The sequence below is a fragment of the Drosophila sechellia genome, chromosome 2R, assembly GCF_004382195.2.
Source record: "Drosophila sechellia strain sech25 chromosome 2R, ASM438219v1, whole genome shotgun sequence".
NCBI lineage: Eukaryota > Metazoa > Arthropoda > Insecta > Diptera > Drosophilidae > Drosophila > Drosophila sechellia.
Window position 1 is genome coordinate 16,002,298 of NC_045950.1, and position 15,213 is coordinate 16,017,510.

Below are 15,213 nucleotides of genomic sequence, written 5' to 3' on the forward strand. Positions count from 1 at the left end.
TTTAATACTATAACAACTTTCTAAAAGTAACGGCTTCTGTTTTTCAATTTTTATTTTAATTTAAAGCCTAAGAGACTTAGTACTTTTTCGACCATTACAGATACTGATAAGGATTATCGGATTGGGAATACCCCACCTCGAGTGAGTATCGTTGGCCCAACATCAGGCCAGAGTGTTGGCACTGCCAAAAGCATTTCAATTTCAATTTTTCGGTCGAACCTTGCCACCGTGTTGCTGCTGCGCTTTTCTTGCCGTTGCTGCAACGATGTTGCTGCTGCAATGTTGCTGCTGTGCTGTTGTTGCTGCGGTGCTGTTGTTGCTGCGGTGCTGCCGGCAGTCAGCGGCTGAAATCGTGCCGTTAATCGCTTCAAATATGCGACAGGTTGTTGCACAGCTCGGTGGCGTCTCCGCGGTGCTCGTGTTTTCTGCTGGGCTTGCAGGCTGTGAGCGAAGGATTTCATAATCCACGGCATTTGTCTCACTGATTATGCAATCCGAGTAGCCAACAGTTGGGCTGGTACCCTGGTATATGCAGCACACAATTCAGGAAGTCATTTGCCAAACATATTAAAGCCTTTGTGCAAACAAATGTTTATTTAAATTAGACGCCCGAAAATAAACACAATAGACCCAAAAATCGGCCAGAAAGTGCCGAGATACGAAAGCACAGAAATAAACGGTAGCGCTTTGTATTTGATTTCCACTTTCTATTTGCGGTCGGTTTACCATTTGCATTTGGTTTGTTGTCACCCATTGTTATTGCCTCTGTTATTTTATGCAAATTCGCATCCCCTGGTCACTGGCTGCTATTTGTTTAATAAAAAATTGAAGTCATGCAACAAAGTCGGAATATCGCACAGTCTGTATTTTGATTTTTAGTAAAAGCGGACAGACACACGTGGTGGCTTTACGTTTATTGCTTGAGATGTGGCTATTCTTTTTTAAATGTTAATTAATAATTTTGAGCACTGCCAATATATTTCATATTTTCACCGTCTACGCGCATGTGATAATATCAAATCTTTTGCTGTTCCTTCAGATCACGCATGTATGCATAAGGATAGGCCGCCCAAACGAAGACCAGCACTGGAAAATAGAAATTGCTCGTATTATTCAAATACTACTGAAAATTATAGTTCCAACTGACTAACTTAAAAATAGTACATTCAAAATGGCGACCACAATATCTAGATACATACGAAGCCTATTCAGGTATATCATCAATCCGATCTTTATAATTATCAAAGCAGCTCCGCATATTAGTGACACTATTACCCAGATAAGCAGAAGAATAGGTATTTCCTTGAGAAAACATTCTTTTTTTAAATTAACCATTGATTGTCTTTACTAGCAAATACTTACCCTGAGTGCCCCAATAATCAGAAATATAGCAGCAATAAAAATGGGAATCCATGCGATCAATGCTGCCACTAACCAATTATTCATTCCATGCAAGGCTAAATATAATGCAGATATTATTTTGTTAGTTTTATGGTAGTATAATTCTTACCTAAATGAAAGCACTCATAAGATGTCTCTATAACTCCTACAAAAATCGCAACCAGGGCAATTATCACGCAACAAGGCTTTTGGTTCGCATTCAAACACATTGTAATTTTATTTTTCCAATTTTAAAGTATAACACATATATCTACAAGAAACCACATTTGATTTAAACAATTAAAATATACAAAAAATTGTTTCAATCTGATAATTTTGTTTGAAATTTAAGTCCTAGTCACTGTGTATTACAGTTTATGCCTCTACTGATAGAAGCAACTAGCATCATACAATAAATATCCCTAAAGCAGTAAAAATATGTGTTCAAAATAAATAAGTAAAACAAAAACCTTGTTTAGATTCATTTAATTTATGCGTATTAATCTCCTTCCAGCTCACGCGCATATGTATATGGGAAGTATATAAAACAGCTGATCAATACTGAAATATTAAAGTTTTTATTATTAAAATGAAAATTATAATAAAACTAAGTAAACATACATACGAAAACTATAATGACCATACCACCGAGAATATGAAAGGCTGTATCAGGGTCCGTATTAAAAAAGCTTTTAAATATTTCTATTTGAATAACTAGCAGAGAGACACCGCTAATTATTGCGACTACTATCCAAATCACCAAAAGATAGGGAATTTCCTATAACAGGACATGGGTAATAATGGATATTTATTCCTTCGCGCTTACTTGCTTTTATTGCTCCTATAATAAGAGGTATCGCTGCCAAAATAATGGAAACCCAGGCTACCAGAGACGCCTCCTCCCAATGGCTTATACCAGTCGTGCCTAAAAGCATAAATATAATAGTATATTTTTAATAAACCATACGTAATTTACATAGCCGGTAAAACGTGAATCCTAAACATAATGTTGCTATCAGTATCGCCAATACTCCGATAAAGACGCATAATATCTGGCGGTTGGCATTGCAGCACATCTCATTGGGTTCCGTAGATAATAAATCCAAAATTTAAAAATCCTAAAATTACAGGAAGTGATGGAATATTATTATTTTTCACCATTATGAATTTTGCAAGGGAAATAAAAATATAAATTTTATGTAAAAACCATTAATGCAGAATATCTACAGAATTATTTGACATTTAACTCCAAATTACTTTGGTTTATACAAGTTAACTAACATGTAAATTAGCCAAAAAAAAGAGTTATTAAATATTCAGAAAGTTATGTCCTTTATTACTGAAAATAAGCCTTAAGCCTAAAATTAAAATAGTAGTAATTAAAAGTGGCTCTAAGTGTTTACATAAAATGAAAAAAATAGATTTCAACTGTGATTTAATAAAAGAAACATTGATTTTGAAAATTTAATTTATTCGTATTCCTCTTCTTCAATTTCACGCTTGTATGCATAAGGGTAGTATGCGGAACAAAATACCAACACTGAAAAAAAAAATTGGCTAAACATAATGCAGAAGAGAAAATTGTAAGTTAACTTACGTATAAGAAGTATTATAAAGCCGCCTGCAAGAATATAGTATGCGTCGTTTGGATGAATGTTTTTGGCTGGAGTGAATAACACAATTTTTATAAAAATTTGAGCAATTCCGACAAGCAGTACGAATATTATCCAAATCAGCAGAAGAGTAGTTATTTTCTACAATTAAAAAAATGTACATTTGTTTCCGTTTCTTTAACAATTACTTACCTTAATTGCGCCTACAATCAGAACAACTGCGGCCATGATTATGAGTACCCACGCTATCACAGATGCCAGTATCCAACGATTCAAACCATATGTGGCTACAAAATTAACTGATATAGAGATGCATAGTATGGCACAATTTTACCTAGCAGATGAGCTCGGTATCCTATATCGGAGGACCCTACAATAATGGCCAGCACTCCTATAACGACGCAACAGTATTGGTGACTCACATTGCAGCACATCTCAATTTTTGAATCAGTGATAAGATGAGAGGATTTTAATCACAAAAAAAAATGTTTCTATGTGGAACACATTATGCAATTTACCATACGCCTTTTACCGAAATATAAATAGTGCATAATCAAAATATTCATAATTTTGCGTTTCTTTATTAGTTAAAGTGACATTTAAAGCCAAGACGCTTTGTTTCTATGAATAATTTTAATTTAGTTCTTAGCACACGATAAATATTGGTAACACTGATATTTATACCCGTTACTCATAGAGTAAAAGGGTTAGTCTTGTAAATTTCTATAGATTTAAAAATCTCTAACGCCGTAAAACCGACCAAATCTACCTCGCCCACATTTTTAAAAATTGTTGGATATTTTTTCAAAATTCTATTAGTCGTGTAAATTTCAATCGATTTGCAAAAAAATCGACTTCAGCATTCTCTATTGTTTTTTGGTGATTTCCATAGTAGGCTTTGAAATCTAATGACAAGTCTTAGTGATTGTATTATTGCAAGCTAAAACATATCAAACTCCGGAAGGTAAGTTTTTTTTTTGGAAAACTTTGAATCTTTTGCATATAGACCAATAATTTTTGTATTATTTACTTCTGAAAGTAAGCAGACTTGTCGAAAGATTTTGATTTCTCTCAGAAGGGTATGAGGGACTCACGTAACAACGAGTCAGCACAGCCAACATTCTCCGGGGCTAAGGACCTCTTCACGTCAAGTTCACCGTTTTACCCGGGACCCACGTCATTTGGCGGTAGTGCAACTATTTCTCGCGTTGACGACAATTTTAAGCGTATCAGAATACTTGCTTCTGAAATCAACGAAAAGATGGAACAGCCAACTAATTCGGAGTCCACCGAGTCGAGGATCATGAAACGCCGTCGTCTGTACGCTTTTCTAAATAGGAATGAAATTACGTACAGGAAATACCGGAATATACAGAATGAGTCCCGGATGGGCATCATTCATGAGATGGAGGAACCACAAATGGCAGAAACCACAAATAGGAAGAAACCAGTTGTGCGAACATTCTACTTCTCGGAGCCTATACCGCTAATGCAACATCATTCAAAGCGCGATTTCGTATTTTCCGAACCAACTCCTCTGGATTAGGATACTTGTTTGGATGCTATCAAGGAATTTTACAAATGTATTTCTGAATTATATAAATATTGAAGGTGTTTCTGTAAATCTGTTAAAGCCACGGTATACAAAGAAAATAACATATTTTAGTATAGCTCCTATTCAAGGTCTCTCCATTATGCATTGGGAAAGTACACGAAAATATAGATGGTAGGATAGATCTTGACTAAAAGAGAAATATAACGAATATATCCATTTTTCTTATTAAATTAAAATCTATTTTTTGTAACTGATGAATTTGTTCTGATTTTGCATTCAAATGGACTTTCGAACAAGTAAAGGGTAGCACAAAGGATAAACACATTTTCACTCACTAAATTTCCAATATTAATCAAACATATTGTTAATTTAATCAACAACCTGTGGCTGTTACTGCACTTCGTGGCACTTCCTGAATTCTCTCTACCCTGCCAGGATATTCCTATGATTTTAGTGAGTACAACTGGAGGGTTCCAAAATGCCAGAATTTTAATTAAATTTTTTAAGCAATTCAAGCAAAGTTGCCAATGGTTGACACTGGGCGGGTGGGGGCGTGGCAGGTGCACTTTTTTTGTTGACTGCACACGCCGAGAAGCGGCAACAAATGTGCAGAAAGTTTTCGCACAGCTCCGGGACTTCGTGACTACGGGGCTGCGGGGCAATTGGCATTTGCAGTGGGCGAGGGCAGGAGGCCATTAATTAACTAGAAATGCCATTTTCCACAATTATACGTTCGCCGACTATATAGAAATGTAAAAACTAATTACATTGCAATTTGCCAGCGTAATAGCCCGGGCCAGGCTCGTGTCTCCCTTGCTTTTCTGCAAACTGCATGCAAAGCGAATTATGTGGGTTGGAGGTGGTGGATAGGGGTAAAATGGGGGCTGGATGGGCGGATGGCCGACTAACAAGTTTCCGCGCTACTTCCTTGGAAATTCAAAATCAATGCAGAAAGCAAAGGACACATCCTGGTGGCTCGGAAGTTTGTCCAGGTCCAAGCCAAGTCCCGCTCCCTGTTCTATAGCAACTTATATTCCTGAGCAAGGACTCAGGTGTCCTTTTGAGCATGTATGAGTGCTGGAAGGGCGTGTCACATTATTATATGCTGCATGCAAGGCATTTGCAGGCCCCATAAACGGGAAACACTGGTTGAAAATACCATAGAACTAACACGTAACAAAATGCTCTTCCGTTAGAGGAAAATAAAAACTTAAATTAGTTTTTAATAAACCCATATCTGTATGACAGATCGACTTGGGCGATTAATGGCCAATATAATTTCCAAGTGCTGTGCGCCATTGTGCTTAGCGGTTACTTAAGCCGGGTTTAAATTGCCTTTGCTGCACCCGCAATACACACACAAAGCTTTTGTTGATACATTAGTTGTTAATATGTTGCTGTTGTTAGGGCAACGGACAATTTGATTGATGTGGGATTTGTGGCAGTTGCGTTCTCAAACAGACTCGTCCGCCAAGACGGTCTTCCTAATGGGCCAATCTGCTTATGGATACGCCGAGCACTTGGCTTAGGTGGTAACCAAATGTAAATAGTTCGTAATTACTTTAGATTTGTGAGATTTTCACTTCAAAACCTAAAACTATGCTTAGGTATACGAAAGTAATATTTCTGGGGATTGATAATACCACTTAAACGGACAGCTAGCTACTTGCTGATGCTTATGTTTTTTGTGAGACCCCCATCACTCGAAGCCGATCGAATGACGTCGTAATAGAGAGGAGTTCGAGACCAGTTAACCTTTCCAAAGCATTCCGTCCTCCAAACGATGTGCATTTGAGCGATCATAAGCCCGATTGTTCGACTGTCGGCAGCCAGAGAAGAAGTTATGACTACAATTTTCGCTAAACCAAAGCAAACCAAACAATTTGTGGACGCCTCTAATGCACTCACATATAACCCATGCCCAGATCGGCCCGAACTTCTTCGACATTCAGACCCCGGCTCCTGGCCAATAATTACGCAGAGGAGCAGAGGATGGGATGGGACGTAAATTATGTGTGCAAGTTGTGCGTAAAGTTCGGGCAATGCTTAAACTTTAGCGCCGTGCTCAAGGACGGGGAGAGGGATTGGCATGGTATCGGACTCGGAGGACCACGGACCTGGGACCAGGGACTGGCGCATGCCCGCTGACAAAGTGGCTGCACTTCCACTTCCCTCTCGATGTCATAAAGTTTATCAGAGGAAGCCGCTCTTCGGCAGCCAGTCGTTTTGGGACCCCATGTGCACTGTGCTCCATTGTGCCGGCTCCTTTCTATACTTTATGGCATATTATTGGCATAAACATGGCGACGTGCAGTTGGTGAACGCGGTTCGGGTTCGGGTTCAGGTTCAGACCTCCGTCGACTGGCTTGCAAGGTGCAAGCTGGCAATCGTGTGATTTATTCGATGTGTCAGACAAAGCGTTCAATTAGCGACTTAAATTGCGCGGCAAGAAGGCCTAGACAACAAAAGCGCTGCGAGATTTCCAACTCGAAACGAACCTCTGACCCAGTTCTCCGGTTGACAGTCGAATTGTATAAAATATGGCCAAGGGCCCCCTTAAGATGCTCGCATAAATATATTTCATGTGCGAGTGCGTAGGGTCTGCCGAAACATTTAGCACAATTTGCGCCACATTGGTCCCAATAACAATGCCTCATCTTCGATCCCGAGCCGCAGCGGTTCGGTCCATTATTGATGATACCGAATGCCTCTAAATTATCAATTGACCATAAATTTGCTAATTACGTTCGCTTCTCCTGTTCGAGGTATTTTCATTCAAGTTTCCATCCTCAACTAGTCTTGAGTGAAGTCGACTCCTTGGCAGCGTCTAACTTTTTGCGATTTTGCCGAAACGCTTAGCGTTTAACGTGAAACGACTGGACGTCTCATCATCATTTGCCATTGTTGGCTTGGATTGGTTTGGTTTGGCCTGGCTTGAGATTGGCTTGAGTTTGGCTCTTGGACTCCAGCCGAGTTGGCTGGGCTTTTAAATAACTTTTTTATAAGCGCTCTCGCACGGCGAGTTATTGGCATTTGGTCTCAGATGCGAGATGCGCTTATGGCCGCCCGGCAAATTGTTGTTTACAGCTGTCGGGTGTTGGTATTTCATGGCCCTGCTCCTCGCTGCACCGCTATAATTGCACTTTATGCTCTGGGAGCGCGCCTCGAAAGTGGGCCGTCCATGATGCTTGGCAGCTGAGTTAGGAGCCGATTAGAGTTGGCCATAGACTTACAGCCCGCTTTGGCAAATAACTCCCGCCTAATTTGGCCCTGCTTGGCATCCGACTAAATCATCTAATGCCCGTGATTATGACGTCACAGGATGATACCCAAGGAATTTATTAATCTTTGCTTCTGCCTGGATACTAATAACGGTGCGCAATTACTGCGATTTTACAATCCTTTTGCAAAAAAAATACAATCAAGGTACTCCAATAATTGAATGTCATACCCATAAACTCAAATTTAAGCAACCCAAGCAGTTATTGATTTAGAAAATATATAACTAAAAGTACATTTGCTGGAAGTTAAAAAAAATCTGTGGGCAAAATGCAAGAAGTAGAGAATGATGTAAGTATGCTAAATGTATACTTCCTAAGTAATAGTTTAATCCTACGCAGCCAAAGCGAACTAAAAGTTACGTGGAAGAAGTATTTCGCAAAGTGCAGGCCAAACCCGGCGTGGAGGACATATTGATCATGAATCACTCGGGTGTGCCGGTGAAAACCTCGATGGATCGTCAGGACGGTTTGCAGTACGCCTGTCTATATGACAATTTGCGGGAGAAGTGCCAGGCGTTCCTCTCCAAAATGGAGCCAGCCCAAAATTTGACTCTATTGAGAGTTCGTACCAAATATCACGAGGTGCTCATTACACCAGATGCCAAAATCACCGTTTTGGTGGTTCAGAATGCCAAGGATACTTTTCTTAACATAAAGGGATAGCATTGATATTATGATGTTTATAATTACCACACAAGTATTAAATAAAGTTTTCAGTTGGACGATTGCTATTACCAACTGAAAGTCTTTGAAGAGCATAAACTATTGCGGAAAATGTTGTCCTATAAAGTAAGATACATACCATATTTAGTGAGTCCAGTCGGCAATGTAAAACCCAAAAATATTATATTGAATTCATTTAAGTGAATATAAAAGGAGGAATCTTCACTTCAAGCCATGTCTAACCGACAAGTGCTTTTCTGTCTGCCAAACATCCGCATCCAAAACGTTCCACGTTTTCGCCTGACAGATTAACATATCACGTCGCCAATACATTTCACAAGCTCCACGCGATCTGCAGCACCACCCACTCCAAAAAACCTCTTGAGTGGCAGCTGCAAATCAGCGCGAAACCTTTTCCCCTTTTCTGCAACAAGGGGGCGCTTGTAATATTTAACATCGTCTGAATTTTAATGCGCTTTCGACTGCCGTTCACAGCTGACAATGGTGTGCGCCTAATGGCCAACTAATATGCGCAGAATCACTTGGCAGCCGAGTCGCGAACTCGATCCGCAGTTCCAGTTGGGCTGGAATTGAAGCTAGGATTGGAATGGCGAGTGGGGTTGGGGATTGGGGAGTGGGTGCCCAGTGCCCAGATCGTGAAGCTTTTGTGGAACCTGGCCTGTGTTGCAACACCCTCCTTCGGAGGTGCCTCAAAACCGATCACGTCACGAGTTTTACCGGCTTTTGGGTGATGGGAGTAGGTAGAGCGGAGAGCGGAGGAGGTGTCAATAACTTTCAAATGCCTGCCCAGGATATGCATTATATTATTATAATGCCGCAGTCTGCAGTTCGCTCCATTCGTCTCCGGCAAATTTATGCATTTTTGAAGTTTTAATAATGTAGCTCGTTAGCCACGGTTTGTTAAACTTTGTTTTCATTTTCACTTGGCTTCACTTGATGGGGGGAGGGACTCTGAGTTGAGGCAGCTGCACCCGCTCCACTTCCATGCATCCATACAGCCATGTAGCCACACCGTAAACACAATCACACAATATGCCCCATCACGTGTGCCTGTCTTCACTCCTCTCAGACTGCAGTTTTGTTTTCAATATGCGAGTCGTGAATTTGCCCCGGGTCCTTTTCAGGTTTCAGCTGTATCCAGCGCCTTTGCTGTTGTTACTGTCAGCTATTTGTTGCCGTTGGTCATATTGCAGCCAGAGTTGGAGCCCGACCATTTCGCCTTGCCAACAAACCCCATAAGCCCGACAAAACGACAAACAAAGCAACCAACCAACTAACCAACCAGTCAGTCCGACACCCGTTTGATAAACGAACAAAAGTGAAAACACAATTTGCATTCGGCAGCTCCTGCTTTGCATAACTCTCAAGGATGTTCGAGGGCTTGCATTCGAATTAGCATCGCACAGTGGAATGCTGGGGTGACGGGGTCTGAATATCATATATATAAAGAGGAAAAATTAGAAATAATTTTCCACACAGTCTGTATGAAATTATTTTTCAATATAATGTCGTTAAGTACATTGATCATCAATTCAAGAGTCAACAAAGTGATAATTACAAAATCTGATTTGTTCAAGAAGGATGAGAATATTGATTCACTGCAACAACATATTACCCTACATGGTGTCTAAATCCCGCCCGATTTACCTATTTGGTAACCTGAGTTGCTGCATCACATATTTGATTGAGTAACCCAATAAATGGCATTTCATACGCCACAAAGGGAGAATCATGCAGAGGCAGTTAGCCAAATCACAGCCCCCGGCAGCGGTTTCAGTATGGCAATATATCTGGTCATTAGCCGGAATGGACAAGTCGTGAGTTGGTGTTAAGTGCCAGGCAACAAAAATTAGTTTTCATTTGTTTGCCTGAATTATGGATGGATTTCATTAGGTGAAAATATGCGAAAGATATGTTAAATATGTCTTAGAATGAAAGAAATACCATGGAATTTAATGTCAACAAAAAATTTAATTAAATTTAATTTTCAAAAATGTGTAGATGAAAGATGCCCATTTTATGGATTCTTGGAGGTATTGCTTGTGTGACCATGATGATTGTACTTTTGCGACCCGGTATATTAATATTCATACTTATTATAAGTATATAATTTTTGGTATTTCACAGTGTTTAAGGCAGCACATACGATATTATTTACCTTACTCCAGTTGTTATTGTCATTGGCTTTGCCTCTAAAATAAAACTGATGTCGTTTGTGGTAAATACTTAGAATTTTTTGTGACTCATTAGCGCTAAAATATATTTTTTAGGAGTATATACATTTTGCTCTGCTCTCTATTTTTGTCATACCAAGAAACTGTGCATTCATATTTTTATTGAAGATAAACAATCTACTGAAGGATTGGAGGTCTTTCGAAATATATTTCAAAATCGGACAAATTTTGCATTTGACGTTTTTATTAGGTAAGCAATTATGTTGTGGTAATCATATATCTAATGTTATTAGTGTTTTCATGCTTTTGGCTTCTGTTTATTTTGACCTATTTAAATGAAACGAATGGTTCGGGCTAGTGCTAATGGAAATATTAGGAGAACGCTTGGGCCAACAATTATGCCGGAAAACAGTTTATAAAGTTACAATTCCATTCATCGACAACGTGATTAGCTGAAAATTTAATGCCAAACTTCTGATGAATGAAAATCACCGGAAAGTTTACCGCTGGCAAGCCCTTCTAATAAGACACATTGTCTAGCCGAAGGATATGGCCAAAACGAAAGGTAAGTTCCAAAAAAAAAAACGGCAAGGGGACTGGTCCTCTTCCTCCTTCGACGCTTGTTTTCCTTGTTATTGTTGTCGTAAGTTTGGCAACTTGCGCTCCTCCTTGGGCTAACCGAAACACATTACAACTAATACACTCAGACGATGTACCCAAAAGTTTGGTTGCGTCGCACAAAGAGCATAATTACCAACAAAATGGAAAAATCGGGAAAATTCAGTAATTCAGTGAAAAGGGGAGTGCGGAGAGCAGCAACTTTTCCACAAAATTATTTGAGGTCGCAAAGATGGAAAGAGCAGCAGGACGAAAGTTTGACATAAAGGAAAGTTTGCGCAAACCGACTTAAAGAAAATTATAATTACACGCACAGTCAGCCAAATAGTCCAAGTTTTGGGTTCTGGTTCGTACCCGGTTTCGTTTGGTTTCGGTTTTCGTAAAATTCTGTAATTGCCGCTAGTTTTCGAAGTTTTCAATTCGCAATTTGTTCGCCAGGACAACTGGCAGAACAAACAAGAACAGCAAATTATGGTAAAATATGCAAAGAAAAAGAGGCACATGAATCCTTTCGACCCATGAAAATTGGAGAATATAATTATACTACCTGCCCGCCTCTTCCAGGTAAGCCTACTCAAAGAGGCCAGCAAAACTGAGCTGCCCAGATTGAATTACGTGCGGTGCTCATCGACGTTCCTTTTGGCTTTTCCATAGTTTTTGCGCTAGTTTGGATTTCCAGCCAAACTTTATAATTGGCCTTGGCAAATCATGGTACTATAGGATGGGGTCAATAAATTGCTCACATTTTAATATCCAAAAATCATTTTCTGAATTGAATATCGAGCATGAGCGACCAATTATATAATGTGTAATAAATGCACCAAGTACTGATAATATATCAGCTTGGCTTTGCTTATAGAAAATCTTTAAAGAAAACATTTAAAATATATTCATTCAACTAGTTTTAAATGTTAACGTTTGATTGCATTTGTTGCTTCAACATCGCCTGCCCTTTCCTAAAAGTTATCCAAGCCCGTCTGTTTTAATTTTTTATGCTCAACCCTCAACTGCAAGTCTCCCCCTACAAAGTACCCGCCTTCGCCTCTTATTCCCATTTTAATTTGCACATGGACCCGAGGTTATTCCTGGTCCGACCCTTGGTCACTCTGTCCGTCCTTCGGGATAAAGGGAGTTTCATTTATTTAATGCATGCACAATTTCCTAGACACTTTAACGGCGACTTTTGATTTCCATTCCCAAATCGCTGGGCTGAGGGCTTAATGTGGCGGCAGGCTTCGCACAAAGCCATCTGGTCGGCCTTATAGAACGGCAGAGGAAATAAATATAGACGGTCCCGGCTGCAGACGAAAATAAAAACAGTCCAACAAAGGGATTTTCGCGCTTTTCTTTCTGATAACTTAACTCTGGGGGTGGTTTTGCTTTTCGGTTAAGACTGCACTTTTCCGACTGCTAGGTTTCATTAAAGTTCGAGATTAAACCATTTGGCTGAAAAAAGAACTTGATAGGTTGATATATTTTTTTACGAATCATCAAGTTCTTGAGTTTTCTGTTACATTTGACAAAAATTATTACATTCTAATCTGATAAAAAAGCAAAATGTGCAAATTCTGGGGACCTTACCAGTCGTAAAGAATGCGGTATTTGGGCCATCGCCATAATAATAATATGTGCCGTTATTATTTCATATGTGACTACCCGTAAATATACTTTATAATATAAATATATTTAAAAAGATTAACTCTAAGCTCTTACTTTTTGCAGGTGAAACCTTTAACATATACCACAAAATCGTAGTTGGGGGAGGCAGCTTTGCAATTTTAGCTGCAATATTCCTTCTGATTGGGGCCATCTTGGTATTTGAGTGTTACGTATCTAAGACATTTTGTTTTGATCCTTTTTAATTTTTAGGAAAACTGTTTTATTGTGTGGATTTGGGTGGCTATTATTATTCCGGTAGTTGTTACAATTACTACCGTATATGTAATCAAGTTGTGCAGAGAATGGGAGATCATCACAGATCGGGCTAAGATATACACCATTATTTGTTTAATAATTTGTCCATGTGAGCTACTCGACTTTTAACAGGTGTAACTATTTAATGTCGATTTGTTTTAGGTTTCTGTGCGTATCAGGTTGTCACCACAGTAGTATACGCATTGGAATTGAAAAGGACAAGAAGTGAAGTTGAAGACCGTGCGGGTGTATATTTTGTGAGGTGCCTTTGACTTTAATATTTCGATGTATATTAATTGAATTCGTAAAACTGTATGTGTGTTTTCGAAACCATTTTAAAAGCTATACAAATTTGTCTGTTGATTGATAAAACAAACTGCCTTTTACATTGGATATGAATTTCGCCTGACTCGAAGGGCGGGCCACACGACCCCCTTTGGTTTTCATTGAGGCATGGAGCCTCAGTCTGGAAGCGAAATCAATGACAGAAATATGAAATGAAAATATAATTGGTAATTTATTGTGTCTACAGATCGTTGCTGCAAAATGCGAGCAAGCCAAGTAAAATAATAAATGCACATACTCGTGTGTGCCCGCCTGGATATGCATATCCATATACCCAATGCAGTTCTGTTTACAGCCTCAGGAAAGTGGTGCGGGTGGTGCGTCATGGGCCTGCAACTCCTCCAGCTCCACTCCAGCACTCCGGCGAAATCCACTCGAGTGCGCACCAATAAAAATAATAAAATTGTGCCATAATAAAAAGCGCAGCGCACAAAGAGCAAAAAACACCCGAGCCGCCCAAATAAATCACACAACTTTGCAGACAAGGGAACCCCCAAGAGTCGGGCTTTGGGCTCGGTGCACTGGGAAAAACGTTTTGATTTGATTATTTTGTATTGATGTATGTAATGCACTTGAAAACATATATTAATTTTTGCAAGTGTGTCTGTGCTGCGGAGGCGCATGCTTTGAATAGAAGGGAATGCAATGAATTGGACGGGCTTTTGCATTGGTCCTTCACGGTCGAGTTAACATTTAAAACCAATAAAAAAGAATGGAGATGGGTTGAAAATTAACATAATTACAAGTCCCCGAATTTTTCCTAATGATAAGATTGATAAATCGAAAAAAAGAATCTCAGATCGATCGATATCAATGTTTAATCAGCTAGCGCTTGGTTATGCAATATCCTTGATCAGATATTGTAGATATCGTGTGCCATAGTTCGGCATAGCTCAGTTAACAATTTTGCAGACACGATAACGAACTTAACAAAGGCTGAAAAACCAGGCTCTGATTTCTATAAATCAACCGTCACTACGCAAACTGTCAAGACAACGGAAATCTTTCCATTTTCCGGCGCTGGCGGCGGCAGCTTTTGTTTGTAAACGCAGCAAACCTAACGATAAATTAAAGTCCAGATCGCCAGGCAGATCAAAAGCCAGAAAGCGATCCGCAGGCCATGAACACCGAACCGAAGGAATCCCAGGAATCCAAGCAATATTGTCAAACCTCAAGCGACCTGTTCGCCCGCCTAACGAACTGAGTGCTGTTCGTTCATTAACGCCATTAAACCAGTTTTGACATTTTAATTAAGAATGCGCAACATTGCGTATGCGCATTCTGATCTGCCAGCCAAGGTCAGGATCATAGATCATAGGCGAGCGCTTATCGCCGTCTACAAGCTGATGCAGAACAGCAACAGGAACCCGCTAACAGCGGCATCGCACCACGGCTTATCGACCATATCGGTCGCTAGCATCTGAATTTGGCAATGTCCTGCGGCGAGCAGTGCGACAAGGCCAAGAAATTTGCATTTACCAGACTGTCGCCCACTTAATTACGCAGCAACGCAACAGTTGCAGTTGCAGTCGCTGTTGCAGTCGTCGGCGTTGCAACAGCATGTTGCACACTAACAAGCCGGTCTTGCAGAAAAGTCTTTTGCCAGAATCCACCAAAGCCGCGGGGCACCCGACAAAAAATATACTAAG

At 39.8% G+C, this 15,213-nt stretch overlaps 7 protein-coding genes across 8 annotated transcripts; 4 read left to right on the top strand and 3 right to left on the bottom strand.

Annotated features, from left to right (window-relative positions):
- Positions 1-382: 382 nt before the first annotated feature.
- Positions 383-1,636, bottom strand: LOC116800560. The gene is made up of 4 exons (XM_032716169.1): positions 1,511-1,636; positions 1,363-1,457; positions 1,152-1,302; positions 383-1,086 (listed from the first exon to the last, which is right to left on the bottom strand). Exons 1-4 carry the CDS (start codon positions 1,608-1,610, stop codon positions 1,016-1,018), a joined length of 417 nt encoding a protein of 138 aa, XP_032572060.1. The 5' UTR covers positions 1,611-1,636; the 3' UTR covers positions 383-1,015.
- On the bottom strand, positions 1,576-3,066 carry LOC116800561. 2 transcript variants are annotated; one of them, XM_032716171.1, is made up of 6 exons: positions 2,978-3,066; positions 2,357-2,498; positions 2,211-2,305; positions 2,002-2,158; positions 1,851-1,941; positions 1,576-1,651 (listed from the first exon to the last, which is right to left on the bottom strand). In XM_032716171.1, exons 2-5 carry the CDS (start codon positions 2,454-2,456, stop codon positions 1,880-1,882), a joined length of 414 nt encoding a protein of 137 aa, XP_032572062.1. In that variant the 5' UTR covers positions 2,457-2,498; positions 2,978-3,066; the 3' UTR covers positions 1,576-1,651; positions 1,851-1,879. The 2 variants fall into 2 exon arrangements, with proteins under 2 accessions (XP_032572062.1, XP_032572061.1); XM_032716170.1 differs by having other exon boundaries at positions 1,633-1,941.
- Positions 2,831-3,659, bottom strand: LOC116800559. Its single transcript, XM_032716167.1, has 4 exons — positions 3,328-3,659; positions 3,186-3,280; positions 2,978-3,134; positions 2,831-2,920 (listed from the first exon to the last, which is right to left on the bottom strand). Exons 1-4 carry the CDS (start codon positions 3,425-3,427, stop codon positions 2,850-2,852), a joined length of 423 nt encoding a protein of 140 aa, XP_032572058.1. The 5' UTR covers positions 3,428-3,659; the 3' UTR covers positions 2,831-2,849.
- A 390-nt stretch (positions 3,660-4,049) lies between these two features.
- LOC6610013 lies at positions 4,050-4,873 on the top strand. The gene has a single exon (XM_002034597.2). The coding sequence runs from the start codon at positions 4,075-4,077 to the stop codon at positions 4,537-4,539; it is 465 nt and encodes a 154-aa protein (XP_002034633.2). The 5' UTR covers positions 4,050-4,074; the 3' UTR covers positions 4,540-4,873.
- A 3,127-nt stretch (positions 4,874-8,000) lies between these two features.
- LOC6610014 (dynein light chain roadblock-type 1) lies at positions 8,001-8,581 on the top strand. The gene is made up of 2 exons (XM_002034598.2): positions 8,001-8,118; positions 8,169-8,581. The coding sequence occupies exons 1-2, from the start codon at positions 8,098-8,100 to the stop codon at positions 8,490-8,492; spliced, it is 345 nt and encodes a 114-aa protein (XP_002034634.1). The 5' UTR covers positions 8,001-8,097; the 3' UTR covers positions 8,493-8,581.
- A 1,925-nt stretch (positions 8,582-10,506) lies between these two features.
- Positions 10,507-11,245, top strand: LOC116800648. The gene is given in 2 exon segments (XM_032716760.1): positions 10,507-10,731; positions 10,784-11,245. Coding segments are annotated over 2 exon segments (468 nt in total). The 3' UTR covers positions 11,027-11,245.
- Positions 11,246-12,862: 1,617 nt separating this feature from the next.
- LOC116800546 lies at positions 12,863-13,566 on the top strand. The gene is given in 5 exon segments (XM_032716081.1): positions 12,863-12,873; positions 12,875-12,963; positions 13,028-13,119; positions 13,175-13,328; positions 13,382-13,566. Coding segments are annotated over 5 exon segments (456 nt in total). The 3' UTR covers positions 13,492-13,566.
- Positions 13,567-15,213: the final 1,647 nt, after the last annotated feature.